A 12,888-nucleotide genomic window follows, 5' to 3' on the forward strand; every position below is an offset into this window, starting at 1 on the left:
TCCCTGGGCTTGAGGCCAAGGATAAGTCTTGCACTCCTATCTGGATTAGTTGAAGGGGTCGAAGGGAGGATAAAGGCAGATTGAGGAGGAGGCTATTGCAGTAGTCCATCCTAGCCGGGACCAGAGCTCTGGAGACAGTGAGTTTCTGGGGGAAGGTGACTAAAGGGAGAATGCCTCGGAGGAGGTGCAGCTGATAATGGGCCTTCTTGGCAAGGTACGCAATGTGAGGAGAGAAGGAGAGAGAGGAGTCAAAGATGACACCAAGTTTTTTTGCCTCACAAGGGGTTGAGGGGGGCATAGAGGGTGGCCATAGGGTAGGAGTGGAGGAGGGAGCAGGGGTCCCAATGAGAAGGATCTCAGTCTTACTGGCATTAAGGCAGAGATCATTGGCACCACACCATGCCTGAATAGCAGCGAGACAGGGATGAAAGCGGAGGAAGAGGATACAGTAGAGGGAAGCTTAAAGGAGAACTGAATGTCGTCAGCATAACACTGGAAATGAGCAGAGAAGGAGGATATCAGTTGGGCCAGAGGTGCAAGATAGATGTTGAAGAGCCACAGCGATAGGATAGAGCCCTGAGAGACGCCGCAGGTGGTGAGTATGATAGGGGAGAGAAAAGGACCCAGTTGAATCTGGGAAGCATGGTCGGAGAGGAAAGGGTTCAGCCAGTTAAGTGCCAGGCCTGTGATGCCAAGGGTGTCACAGAGTTGATTAGTCAGGATGGCATGACTGACCGTGTCGAAGGCAGTGGAAAGATCAAGAAGGATAAGAACGGATGGAGGGTTGGAGTTGAGGTTTGAGATCAAGTCTTCACGGATGTTCAGTAGAGCAGTTTCCTTGCCTCTGATGAATCTGGAGACAACCAACAGATTCTATGTGTTGGATCAGTTGGGGGATGACCAGCTACTCCAAGAGTATACAGTTTCTTGCAGGTGATAAGTACAAGACTTGTAATAGGTTCTCTGAAGCAGGTGATTCCCCATCTAGAGGACTCCTTAAGGCTCCCATCACACCCATGACACAATGAACAGACAAGAAGGCCATACCTACCCCTGGGGGCTCCCGCTGCAGGATGTGAAGCGCGGTGGCAGAATTCACGGTCAGTTGAAGCCAGACAGTCTGAGTAAGGAGGAGGCGGTCTAGCACACGGACATGCTTCAAAGACCCCCTCGGGACTGGCCGGCAAGGGGAACAGGTGTCAGGGTAGTCGTAGACAGGATCCGTCTTTGCCCTGTAGAAGGAACAGACAGGCAGGTGTCAATCAATTTTACCATTTCCAATCACAAATGCACAGGGTGGGGAGAGGTTGGAAATGCAGCAGAGGCTGTAGAGCTTTTGCTTGTAGTCAGGGCCAGTGCTACAATAAGGCAACTATAGGAGGTTGCATCGAATGTCACCGCCAGAGGGCCATTCGAGAGCTTAATCTTGGTCCGATAAAACGTAAGATCATACTGTGACAGAATGCCATCCGCAGATTGTAAGGAGCTGTAGTAATGGCTTCAGCCATGAAAGTTAGATCTGCTGCACAGTCTCACTTTTAAACCGCGCTCTGTGTTTAAAAAATAATGCTTAAAACAGATAAGTGCACACACGTATCTCTGCTGAAACTGCCTACTGAGAAAGCCTGAAACTAACATGTAGTTTAGCAACATGGCAGTCATACAAAGCATGTGAATTGAAGTAAACAACCTGTTGGAGCCTATTTTCCAACACGGAGGGGTCTTCCATTAACCGCGAGCATCCCCGACCTAAATTATCTTAGATTATATTGTGATCCCTGGGTCTACTGGAAGATTAATATCTAAATATAAGCCTTGTCTGTTTTGACATGGTGACTCAGAGGCCTATACAATGATAAAGTCCAAAAGCATTCCTGAAAGAGCCTTATATATATTCTGTTGTCTACAACCATTTCGGTTCAGTCTAGGAAACCCTCCTTTTGATCCCCCTGAGAAGGCTGGCCTCCTTCTCCAGGGAACAGCAAATCTCCCATGTGGGTTAGCTCAGAAACCATTGCTCCAAAAGCAGTCCTGCCAGCAAAATGGGCAGCTCCCACCAGGGTGCCTGGAGACTCTTTCATTCAGACAGACACGACTCTCTCAAGTAGACAGACAAAGGAAGGGGGTGGCGTTAGAGTAGCGCAGAAGAGGACTTTACATAGTGAAAGGTGTTCCACCATTCTGGGGTTTTCTAGGGCTCCAAAACTTCATATGCCCCTCCCCACGTCTTGCAGAAGAGCACTCGGAGTATGACATCAGAAAGCAAAGGACTCTGGTCAGAGTAGCACTGATTGGCCCTTTACAGAAGGCTTGGAATGGTCCAATATGCTGTGGTATTGCCCCTATAGAAGGGGAGGGGAGAACCTCACATTAACTCAATCATCTTTGGATATCTGAAGCAGAGGGATTACATCTGGAACTCTGTTTGGAGTACAGTCTGCTCCAAAGCCCTCTGCCATAGAGGCTAAAACAGAGACCTCCAAGAAAAGAGCAAACCGTTTCCCTTAACCACCCATGGGGAACACTTGGGGTGATCTGCTGGCTGAACAGGATCTGCTTCAGCTGATACCACTGGTATAAGGGACTCTGCACACAAGAGGTGACAGAACCCTCCAAGTGCCCACTAACACCTTCCTGGCTGGGAAGTGCAGAAGAAAAGACGTACCTATCCCCTGGCGGGTATGCAGTCTTTATATCGAATCTGTTATAGTTAATGCCCATATCTCAAGTATTTCATACTGAATGCATTTTGGAGTTAGGTAAAGGGTTACATTTTTTCGGAAATGTGTATGGTAGGTTTTTAGTGGTATTAAATGGGGGATTGGAGGCCCAAAAAAATGCATTCACATAGTTATAAAATCCTCGAGATATGTGCTTTCACTAAAACGGATTTCAATATAAAAACATGTAACCCCACCTGGCAACCCTGGACAGGATCCCCCAGGCAACCAAAGAACCAAGGAAGGGACCTCTGTCTCTTTTCAGCATCTCTGAACCACTTTGACAATGAGTTGGATAACTTCCAGGCTGCTGCAAGGAAATCAATGGAGTCATTTTTGTCGTCGTTGCTCGACTGCCTCTTGCATTTCCGTGTTTTGCTTCACAGCGATGCTGAAGCTCTGCTGTCACTGCATCTGAGATTCGTCTAACATCTCCAACTTAACATCGCCTACCTGGTAACCAGTTTCTTCGGGCTAAAAGCCATCACTACTGCAGAACCATGATGCTTTATTTAGCCAGTTGATCCCATTCATCATTGACGACCCCTCACTTATCCTTATCCAAGGCCGCTAAGTCTTCCAGCACTGCTGACCCAACACCCCTTATCATTTCCCAGCACCTTCGACCCACAAGTCATCACAGCTGCCGAACCACACCACATCAATGTATCATATCAACAGATCCCCCGATTTAACCCTGGCTATGTGCCGAAAGCGCTTGTACTCCTGCTCCGACACCAAAAAGCCTGCAAAGCCAGAATAAAGGTACTGATAGTTGTTCTGTCCCCTGGGCCTGCTCTATAGGTCTCTAGTGACATTCAAGACCCCATTCCCTACTTTCTTAAGACAAAACCTTGAACGGGAACATTTGCTGCAAAAACTGTTTGGCTGCTATCCCTGTCTTCTTTATTTCAATGTCTGTATTCTCTGTGTTTTTCCTTACATGGGTGGGTCATTCGTTTTTATTAGTTGTGCGTATTTCGAGTTTAATTAAAGTCTCCTATTCTTAAAGGACCCTTGTTGGACATCCTTTTTTTGGTACAGCTGTACTATTGCTGCTTGGACTGCTTCTGTGCTAGCTCACATCCCTCCTGAGGAGTATAGTCTGCTTGCGGTCCTGCAGTGCCTCAAAGAGGTGAAGGAGGCCCACCTGTTGGGCTGTGCCTGTTTCACCTTTATGATAGGGATCACTGCTGGTTTAGTAGTAGTGTGGGGCTGAGTGGAAGTTGTATTCCCCACAGCACTTTCCCTGGGCCAGCAGACATCCTTGCAGTGGGGAGTTCGAGCATCAGCCTAGGAAGGAATTGCTACTGACGCTGAAAGTGCAGAGCAGTGGAGAGAATTTTACCACAAGCTGCATTCAGAGGTCAGGAGTTCAGCTCATAGTAACAGGGGGTCCGCTGCTAAAGTGCTGCCTGTCAATCCATCTTCCAGCAGATATCGTTTCCAGACGCTGACAGGGTCTTGTGGCGTGTTTTCCCTCATCTGCCCCAAACCCAACGCCATATTATCGCCTTTGCGCTGATTTACTCTAGGGGTCTGTAGCTCGTGCTCCCCAGGCATCTGATCACTCGGATGCAGTTCCATCAGAACGCAGCAGGACGCATGGTTGCAGTTGTTCCTCTCCCCAGCCCTGAACCGGATGCATTGGCGCCCAGTCTGCCAACTGAACAACTTTAAGGCCTTCTGCTTTGCTCACACATATTTAGAAATAATAACTCTCTGTCCCCACCTTTTCATTTACAAAAGATTTGATCTCCAGAAACTCAATTGTACTATGTGCTCCTCATTGGGGTCCCGGGCTGGACGGGTACAGTGTACACTTGCAGTGTCAGACCAACTGAGAGTTTTGGACCCAATTATCTAAGTGAAATGTATCACCCAAGTACTTTGGAGTGGTGCAGCACATTTTAACAGAGCATCAGGTACACCTGAAGCTACCAGTGCAAGTGCATTAAAACAGACCGCGCTAGATAAGCAGCAGTGTTGTTGAGCACTGTTTGGGAGTGGTCCATGCCCCCCACCAGAGGGGGTGAAACCTGTAATCCACCTGCATGTGGAAACCCCTGCAGCAGGCGTAGAGGGGGTAGGACCCTGAGTGGGCAAGGCCCACCCAAAATCTGCAAATGCCCGCTCAGCAGCACGGTGTGGGCATCTACAGATGTTAATGCCACTGTGGTGGGCCCAAGTACATTAGCTTCGGGCCCCACTTGTTAGACAATCCTGGGTCCCTTCTTTCCCACTTTTAAATGTTCCCCCTTCTGCTGCGCAAACGTTAGAATGTGCCATTTGCACAGTGGGGCCACCATTAAATAATGAGGACCACTGATAATATTAGGATTCGTAAATTTAAGAATATATAGGATACATAGGAAGGTAGGCACGGGTTTGCTGTACAGGCAGCCATTTTGTGTGATTCTGTGCCCGAGTCTCTTCGTTGTCTAGGAGAACCATCTTGATTTCTGACAGCTGTTTCCTGGACATGCTCTACTCTACTGCATCGTCACTAGCTTACTCACCAGTACCCTTAATTGGCGATCACACGCTCAATAAAATATACACAATAAGAAATGGAAAGTTCTGAGAAGCACCTTCGACAAAGTGCTGCCTCTGATTATAATGAAAAAATGCCAAAACTGTGGCACATAGTAAAACGTTTCCATGGCTTATACTTGATTTGATGTGTTCAATTTATTTGTGAAAGGTTATTTTTAACCCTATACAATAAAAAAGGAAAATGTAAAAAATAATTTATAGTGCGTATATTCCAAGGGCAACTAGGAGGAAAACCGGCTCCCACTCATAGATGGCGATAGAATGAAAAAGAAACGAACGTGCCACACGCAGATCATTGACAAAGAAATGTTTTCCTTTTTTATGAAATCGACTCAAGGAGTCAATCCGATGAAGTTCCATAGGGAACTGGTTCCTAGGTCTACTCCCCCCAAGAGAGACCCGTCTGCCGCCTCTAGGTGTACAGCATTAGCAGGTTATGATCGATCAACAGAGTTTATTCACGGAGCGTAATGCTCTCACAGGGTGATATAGAGGACTCTTAGAGCTGAGATAACATGCAGCAGGTCAGTAATACATATAACAAGCATTTGCAATGCCAACAGTTTGGGCTTTTGTGCAGGCATGGGAAAGGCACTTGCCAGGCACTGCCGCAGTGGTATAAACTAGTTATTGGTGGTAGCAGGTTCAAAATGGTCTTATTATCGGGGCTTCTAATAGCAGTGCCTAGCAAAGGCTGAATACTTATACACAAGCCAAAACTGTTGGCTTTTCCAATGCTTGTTTTTAACAGGACTTCAGTGAAGGACACGCACAGTGCTTATAAATCAAGTGGCTGAAGGCAGACTGGGCTAGGACATTTTTATTTTACCAGTAGTGTGTTTACAACTCCTATTAAGTCATAAACTCTCAGAAAACTGTTAGACAAAACAATGGCAGGCATTTTGCGTGCAACGTTTGATGATGAGGCTTGATTAAAGAAAGCTCAAGGAGTTCCCATGAAGAGATGTTTTGGGCTGAGAGGGGCAGGAATTGGGTAGGAATGGCCGTAGGGATTAGCATGGCCATGGGCAGTCAATGGATGAGCAAATCACCAAACAACACCAACAAGCATCGTCCCCTCCTCATATGCCATTTCTCCCCATCTGTACGCTAATGCAATTCTTTCAGCTTATAGGTGGCGCTAAGGTGCCAACTAATAGCTCAAACTAAGAATGAATTAGAGAAACTTAGAAACAATACTTGAACTGGAAGTCAATGTAAATGTAATTGATATGAAAAAACAGACAGGTAGTCCGATTGGATGCAAGTTGCACTCCACACACAATATATATAACAGTTTATTTTGGTATGGTTCACTTCATACATAAGTTCTCTGCAGACAGTTAAACCAGCCCATTTTTATATGTTGTAGACTCAGGTATTCATGCAGGGGTTCCCATATATTTTTGGGTCTACTGGTTGCACTAACAGTTGCGATATATCCCTCCTGCTCATTTACATACGTAGGCTCCTTTTGCCATTCCACACTTGATGGTGAAACTTTGGATTTCTATTTCAACAAGAGACATTTTTTCGCAATTATACAGTTTATATTGAATAGCCTACGTTTTTTGGTAGAAACTTTACCTATGTCACCCATTAGGTATTTGAAGGGATGTAATACCGGTGGTACTCCAGTCATGAGGTGCAATATGCCCATTATATCTAGCCAGAATTGTGATATTTTTGGGCATGTCCAAAACATATGAATTGAGTCTGTGCCCTTGCTCCTGCACTTTGTGCATTTACCATCAGTATCTGGGGAGAAGCGGGCAACCCTAACAAGGGTGTAATGTAGTTGGTTTAGGACCTTGAATTGAATAAGGTGCAGGCGTGTATTGAGAGTAACTTCTATCGTCAGAAGGCAATATCTGTGCCATTTAATGTTGTCTATGCCAATAGCTAGGGCTTTTTCCAATTTGGACTTTTCAGTGCTTCTCAAGGGCTGGGCAGCCTGAACCCCCCTTAAGTAGTTTTGACACTGGTTCTCTTCAAGGGTCTTTCTGTATCACTTCCTCCATGCATTCACATGTCTCTGGATCAAGAGGGAACGATGGCCATTTCTTACGTGCCGCAGCTCTCATACAGTAATATTGTATTAATTTAATTGGGTTCTCGCTCAATTTTTCAGCGAACTCCTCCTGTGTCACGAATCTCCCATTGGGGAATAGGTCTCCTAGTGTCATTGTTTACCCAGGATCCCAGGACCTCTGTATATCTGGATCATAAGGAGGCGGGAGACCAGGGCAGCACCAGAGCACTTTCCGACCGCTATATGGTATTGTTATTGCTAGGCGCCTGAAAACTCGGGTCCATGCATTAATTGTTGCATGAACCGGGTCGAATATGAAAGTGTCAGAGTAGCAGTTGTCGAGTATAAATGACCTAAGGTCTGTCGGGGCTGCCCCATATTTTTCAAGTTCTACATGAACTGAGCTTGAGTTCAGGGTACACCAATGTTCAGTGAATTGCGCCTGCGCTACTATGTAATATAGCTCGAAATCTGGCGTGGCCAATTACCCCCTCTCATATGGTTTGGTCAATCCCTCCCAGCTCATGTGGGATGTGCCATTCCCCCAGGCAAATTGCACCACCAATGATCGGAGTTTCACAAAGAAGGAGCACCCTGGCCAGATTGGTATTGAAGTGAAGTAGTACAGGAGTTTGGGGACCACAACCATTTTCAACAAGGATAACCTGCCATATAGGGAGATCAGGAATCTAGTCCACAGTGTGAGTTTAACCGCCAGGACATTTAGGTATGTTTCGTGATTGTCTTCCAGTAGGGTTCGTTGTATACGTGATACTGTGACCCTTAGGTATTTGAAGGAGTTTGGAACCCATCAGAATCCTCTGAGGTCAGCTGGTATTGCTGTGTTATACGTTAATGGGAATAATTCAGTTTAAGTAGTGTTAATCTTGCATCCCGAATTATTATTGAATATGGCAACTTCTTCCATGATTGGAGACAGATTTTCATTCAGGTTCCATGTATATAATAACGTGTTGTCTGCATACAGTGATATGATTTGTGGGGGTCCGGCAATATGTATTCCCCTATGTGTGTGTTGATCCCTGATTATTCGCGCTAGTGGCTCTATCGTCAATGCGAAAAATAATGGGGATAAGGGGCAGCCCTGACGTGTAGCCCGGGCCAAGGAGAACACTCCAGAAATTATGCCGTTTGTGCGGACCCTGGCTACTGGGTTTGCGTATAATAGTCTGACATATCCAATAAAGGTGTGGCCCAACCCAAAGTGTTTCAGCACTCTGAACAAATAATTCCATGACACAGAGTCAAATGCTTTTTCAGCGTCTAATGATGCTACCACTGCTTGGGCCTGTGGATTCATTTGTGACATAATGGCAAAAGGCCAATGTAAATTAAGGGCTGTTGATCTTGTGGGGATAAAACCTGATTGGTCTGAGTGCACCAGGTAGGTCAGATGTGGTAGGAGCCTGTTTGCAAGTACTTTCGCAGCATCAACGTTAATCAGTGATAATGGACGGTAAGATGCAACCTCGCTTGGTGATTTACCTGGTTTTGGGAGCACCAATATCATGGCCTGTTTCACGGGGGAGATTGGGCAGTGGTATCCCATCTAGATAGAGATCTACCTCCTCCTTGGTGCAGGCGTCTGTGTTTGCATACAGTGTCTTGTAGTATTGCATTAATTCCTTGTTAATTGCCTAATTGGATGTGAGCAACCCTCCTGTCACTCCTTCAATCCTGGTAATGGGTTTCACCCCTCTCTCCCCCTTGACTATACTGTCCAGAAGGCTTCCGGGGCTGTCATCCTCCCCCTATTGACGTGTTTGAACAGGTTTTGTTATGTACTGTATTTCGCGTTCTGCCAGTGCCCGAAATTGCAATAGGTTGTCCTTTATTACCCCAGTAATGCCTTATTGACGGTGGTGCCATAGTCATTCTCTAATCTACGTAGCCTATGTTTCTTCTCTGCAAGCTCCTCTGGCTTTGAGTGCCCCGGATGTAATTGAAATAAGCACGCCCCACACCCAGGCCTTAAAGGTTTCCCATATTGTGGCGTAACTCGGGACAGAGTTTTTGTTGATCTCAAAAAACCCTTCTATTTTCTCATATAGATCTTCAACCAGTGTGTTGTTTAAAAGAACATTCTGTGACATGGACCAGAGTGGTTGAGGGTGGGGTGGATCAGTAAGTTCCAGTGTATCACCACAGGGGAGTGGTCTGAGCATGTTTGTGGAAGGATATTGCTCCCTCGTAGGCGTGGGGCCCACGTAGCTGAAAGTAACCAATAATCAATCCACGATGCAGCATCATGGACTGTAGAATAGTATGTGTATTCAGTCGTCCTAGGGTGCTACTCCCTCCAGACATCTATGGGGCGCAGTTGTACCATCGCTTGTTTAATCATCACTTGTTTAATCATTTTAGCTGCAGCTTTAGAGGCACATTGTGTGGTTGTGGATCTGTCCTTGTGTACATCAAGGATCCTATTAAAGTTCCCTTCCCATATAATGGGAGCCTCTGGTTTCTTTGATAATATCCCCAATATCTGGCCATAAAATCCCAGATCGTCTGTGTTTGGTCCGTATGTGTTTACAAGTATGATTTTCTCACCTGTCCTTTCCCCTCTTACTATAATGCACCATCCCTCTGGATCCGTTATTGTCTTCTCCGCCTGAAAACGTATGGCATGGTGTACTAAAATGAGTACCCCCATGGCCTGCAAGGGGTAAGTTGTGCAAAACCTTTGTCGGCCCCATTTGGGTGCAAACCCCTCATGTACCGGTCCCAGTGCATGCGTCTCCTGTACCATTACAATTTTGGGGGAATGGCGTACAAGGTACGCCGCAATCGTCCTAGCTTTAATCGGATTGTTCAAACCATGGATATTCCATGATAGAAAATCTTTTATTTCACCTGGCCTTTATTTGTGAACCACACTAATTTGTATGTTTCTGTCTCGGGCAACAAATTTGTGCATGGTACCTCCCACATTCAACAATCCTCCCAATACTGTCTACTTTTAACTTCCCCTGTGCCTACTCCCCACCCCTAAATTCTACAAACTCCTTTACTTGCAGCCCTCCCTTAACAGTCCATCGTGTGAACATTGCTAGGCGTCCCCTGCACCTTAGATAATTTCAGGATGAGGTCCCTGTCTCTGTAGTTGAGTAGTCGCACTTTGATCATGCGCAGAGGAGCCCCTGGCCTAGGTAATGGTGCAAGAGTTCGGTGGGCACACTCAACTAAGAAATGTGCAGAGAATTTGTTTGGGCCAAACATGCTTGTCAGCAGGCTTTCGGCAAACGGCTCCATGGGTCCCTTGCATGCCGCCTCAGCTATTCCAACTATACATATGTTGTTTCGCTTTGAGCGCGACTCAAGGTAATCTCACAGTTGCCACGTATTTTAGTGAGTTTGGACCTTAATTCGGCTATGTCTCGATTGTGTCGTCCCACTGCATCTTCTGTGTCACCGATTCTGGATTCAGCCTCATAGATGCGGGCAGTCTCCTTCTCCAGCGTGGACTTCAAAGATCAAATCGTTGCCACAATATCGTCAAGTTTGACATTAATGGACATGAAGCCACTCTGCATTGCCTTCATCAGTTGATCCTTGCGTGCTGCACCAGGGATGTTGTTTGAGCTCTCAGCTTGCATTTGGTTCATTGGTGGTGGGGCCGCTGGTTGGGGGGCCTTTCTTCTTCCCAGTTCCTTTGGTCAGGACATCTTACCGGTCTCAAGTTCTATCTGTTGTTTCATTACTGCCTCAAGGTAATGGGTGAAGCGGTTTCATATTGGGTTTGTGACACGCAAATCCTGACGGTATCTCTCAACGCCTGTTAAGGTGTGTCTGTGTGCACGGCCAGCTGTCATTACCAGGATAGCCTGTAGTTAGGATCTGTATGTTTCAGGTTTAGCCCTATTCCTGATGGCTTGCAGTTCGGTATTATTCCCTCAGTGGTCAGTGTCAATCGAGCCAATCATTCGTCTCCTATCAAGTAGGCAGGGGTTGCGTGTCACATTAATTACAGAATGTTGGTGTTGGTAAGGTACTTAGTGTGGTTCTTGCTGTGTGTCCCAGGCTGCATCAATTTCTTGTGGTCCCAGTAGGTGGATATCAAGCTGGTCCATTGTTGTTCCCACAACGGATAATAGCAGGATATTTACGTGCCGAGGACTGCACCAATTCCAATGGCCCGCCAGTAAATGATGTATGGGTTGTCAAGTTTAATATTTATCCCCCTGATGACCGGTTTAAGTAGGGAAAATCTTACTTCCCCTATCGGGTAGGAGAGGGTTAAATGCCCTCCAACCACAACAATACAGAGGCGGCAAAGTATTCAGTGTTGTTCCCACTGCTCACCCCCGGGTGTGTCGCCTTAGTTTAGTCCGGGCAGGTGGTTTTCAGGCCGTCGGACTGGAGGGGGCCGCCACAGCAATTTTGCACTTGGATGGCTCTCACCACCATGAAGAAGCAGCTGCGGCAGCGAGAACACCTCTGGGGTTGCCTTGCGCACTTGTGTCCTTCCCCACTTACTTCAGATTGGAGTGATCAAGCTCCACTGCAGTCTGTAGATGTCCACGGGGTGGCTGTATCTGGATAGATTGCCACCTTTTGCCAGAATTCGCCTGGTGTCCCCGCAGCCATGTGTCTGCAAGGAGTGGGTCGTGGGCTTTTCGGTTCCTCCAAAAACAGTCAGTTGCCAATTGTGAGGCACGGAGAGCAATTCCCGGTACGCAGCCTGAGGAATCTCAATCTCTTGTGCCACTCACTTCAGTACGGGGCAATCAAGCTCCACTGTGGTCCGCAGGTGTCCATGGGATAGCTGAATTGGGAGTGGCTGCCTCCTCTTGCCAGTATCCGTTTGGAGCTTCCGCTGCCATGCATCAGCACGAAGCGGGTCGTAGGATTTTTGGGCGCCTCCCCTTTAAGGCCGGCACTGCCGCTGCCCCGGGTTCTTTTCCTCGCCAGGTCTCATGGATGCCAATGTCGGCTTCCATCAGTCTGTGTCTCTGCAGGATCTGTGAACGGTCCGTTCCCTCTCCCCAGCTCATATATTGGGACCAGACTCGAGCATGACTCGCTTCAAGGCATCACCTCTCACCGAAGATGGGTGATGGTCACAGTTCTGACATTAACAGGATATTTCTTCTTCCAGGATTTTGCCGGGGCCGGAGCACTCTTTTAGATCTCCATTCTCTCTGGCTGCTCAACAGAGTCCCCAACCCCTGAATTCTTAACTTTGCTGGAGAAATAAGTAGGTAATCCACATGCAATTGGAGCGAGAGGAGAGCGATAGGGGCCATTTAACAAGTGTTTGGGCCCCAATACTATTACCTCTTTCTTAGATGGATTGAGCTGTAATCCATTTGGAATAATCCACTAATGGACCTCAGTTAGGCAGTCCTCTGAACGAGAATAATCCCTAATGGGACCAGATGCTTTAATATTTATCTGTGTATCATTTACGTAGGAATGGAATTGGAGCTGAACTTTCCAAGGTATGCTTATTGATGGTTGCAGAGATATGTTGAAAAGTAGAGGTGGCAGGGCTAAACCCTGAGGAACTCCACAGAACACCAAGGTGGGATTACACACAAACGTACCAAGCTTTGACCA

At 46.8% G+C, this 12,888-nt stretch overlaps 1 protein-coding gene across 1 annotated transcript in view; it reads right to left on the reverse strand.

Annotated features, from left to right (window-relative positions):
• RIN1 (Ras and Rab interactor 1) overlaps positions 1 to 12,888 on the reverse strand; it is a 271,998-nt gene that overhangs the window by 137,732 nt on the left and 121,378 nt on the right. The window contains exon 3 of the mRNA XM_069644904.1: positions 1,052 to 1,232. Coding sequence (XP_069501005.1) covers positions 1,052 to 1,232 — 181 coding nt within the window. The remainder of the gene's footprint in view (positions 1 to 1,051; positions 1,233 to 12,888) is intronic.

This window comes from Ambystoma mexicanum, chromosome 2p (genome assembly GCF_040938575.1).
Source record: "Ambystoma mexicanum isolate Mex_15411 chromosome 2p, UKY_AmexF1_1, whole genome shotgun sequence".
Lineage (NCBI taxonomy): Eukaryota > Metazoa > Chordata > Amphibia > Caudata > Ambystomatidae > Ambystoma > Ambystoma mexicanum.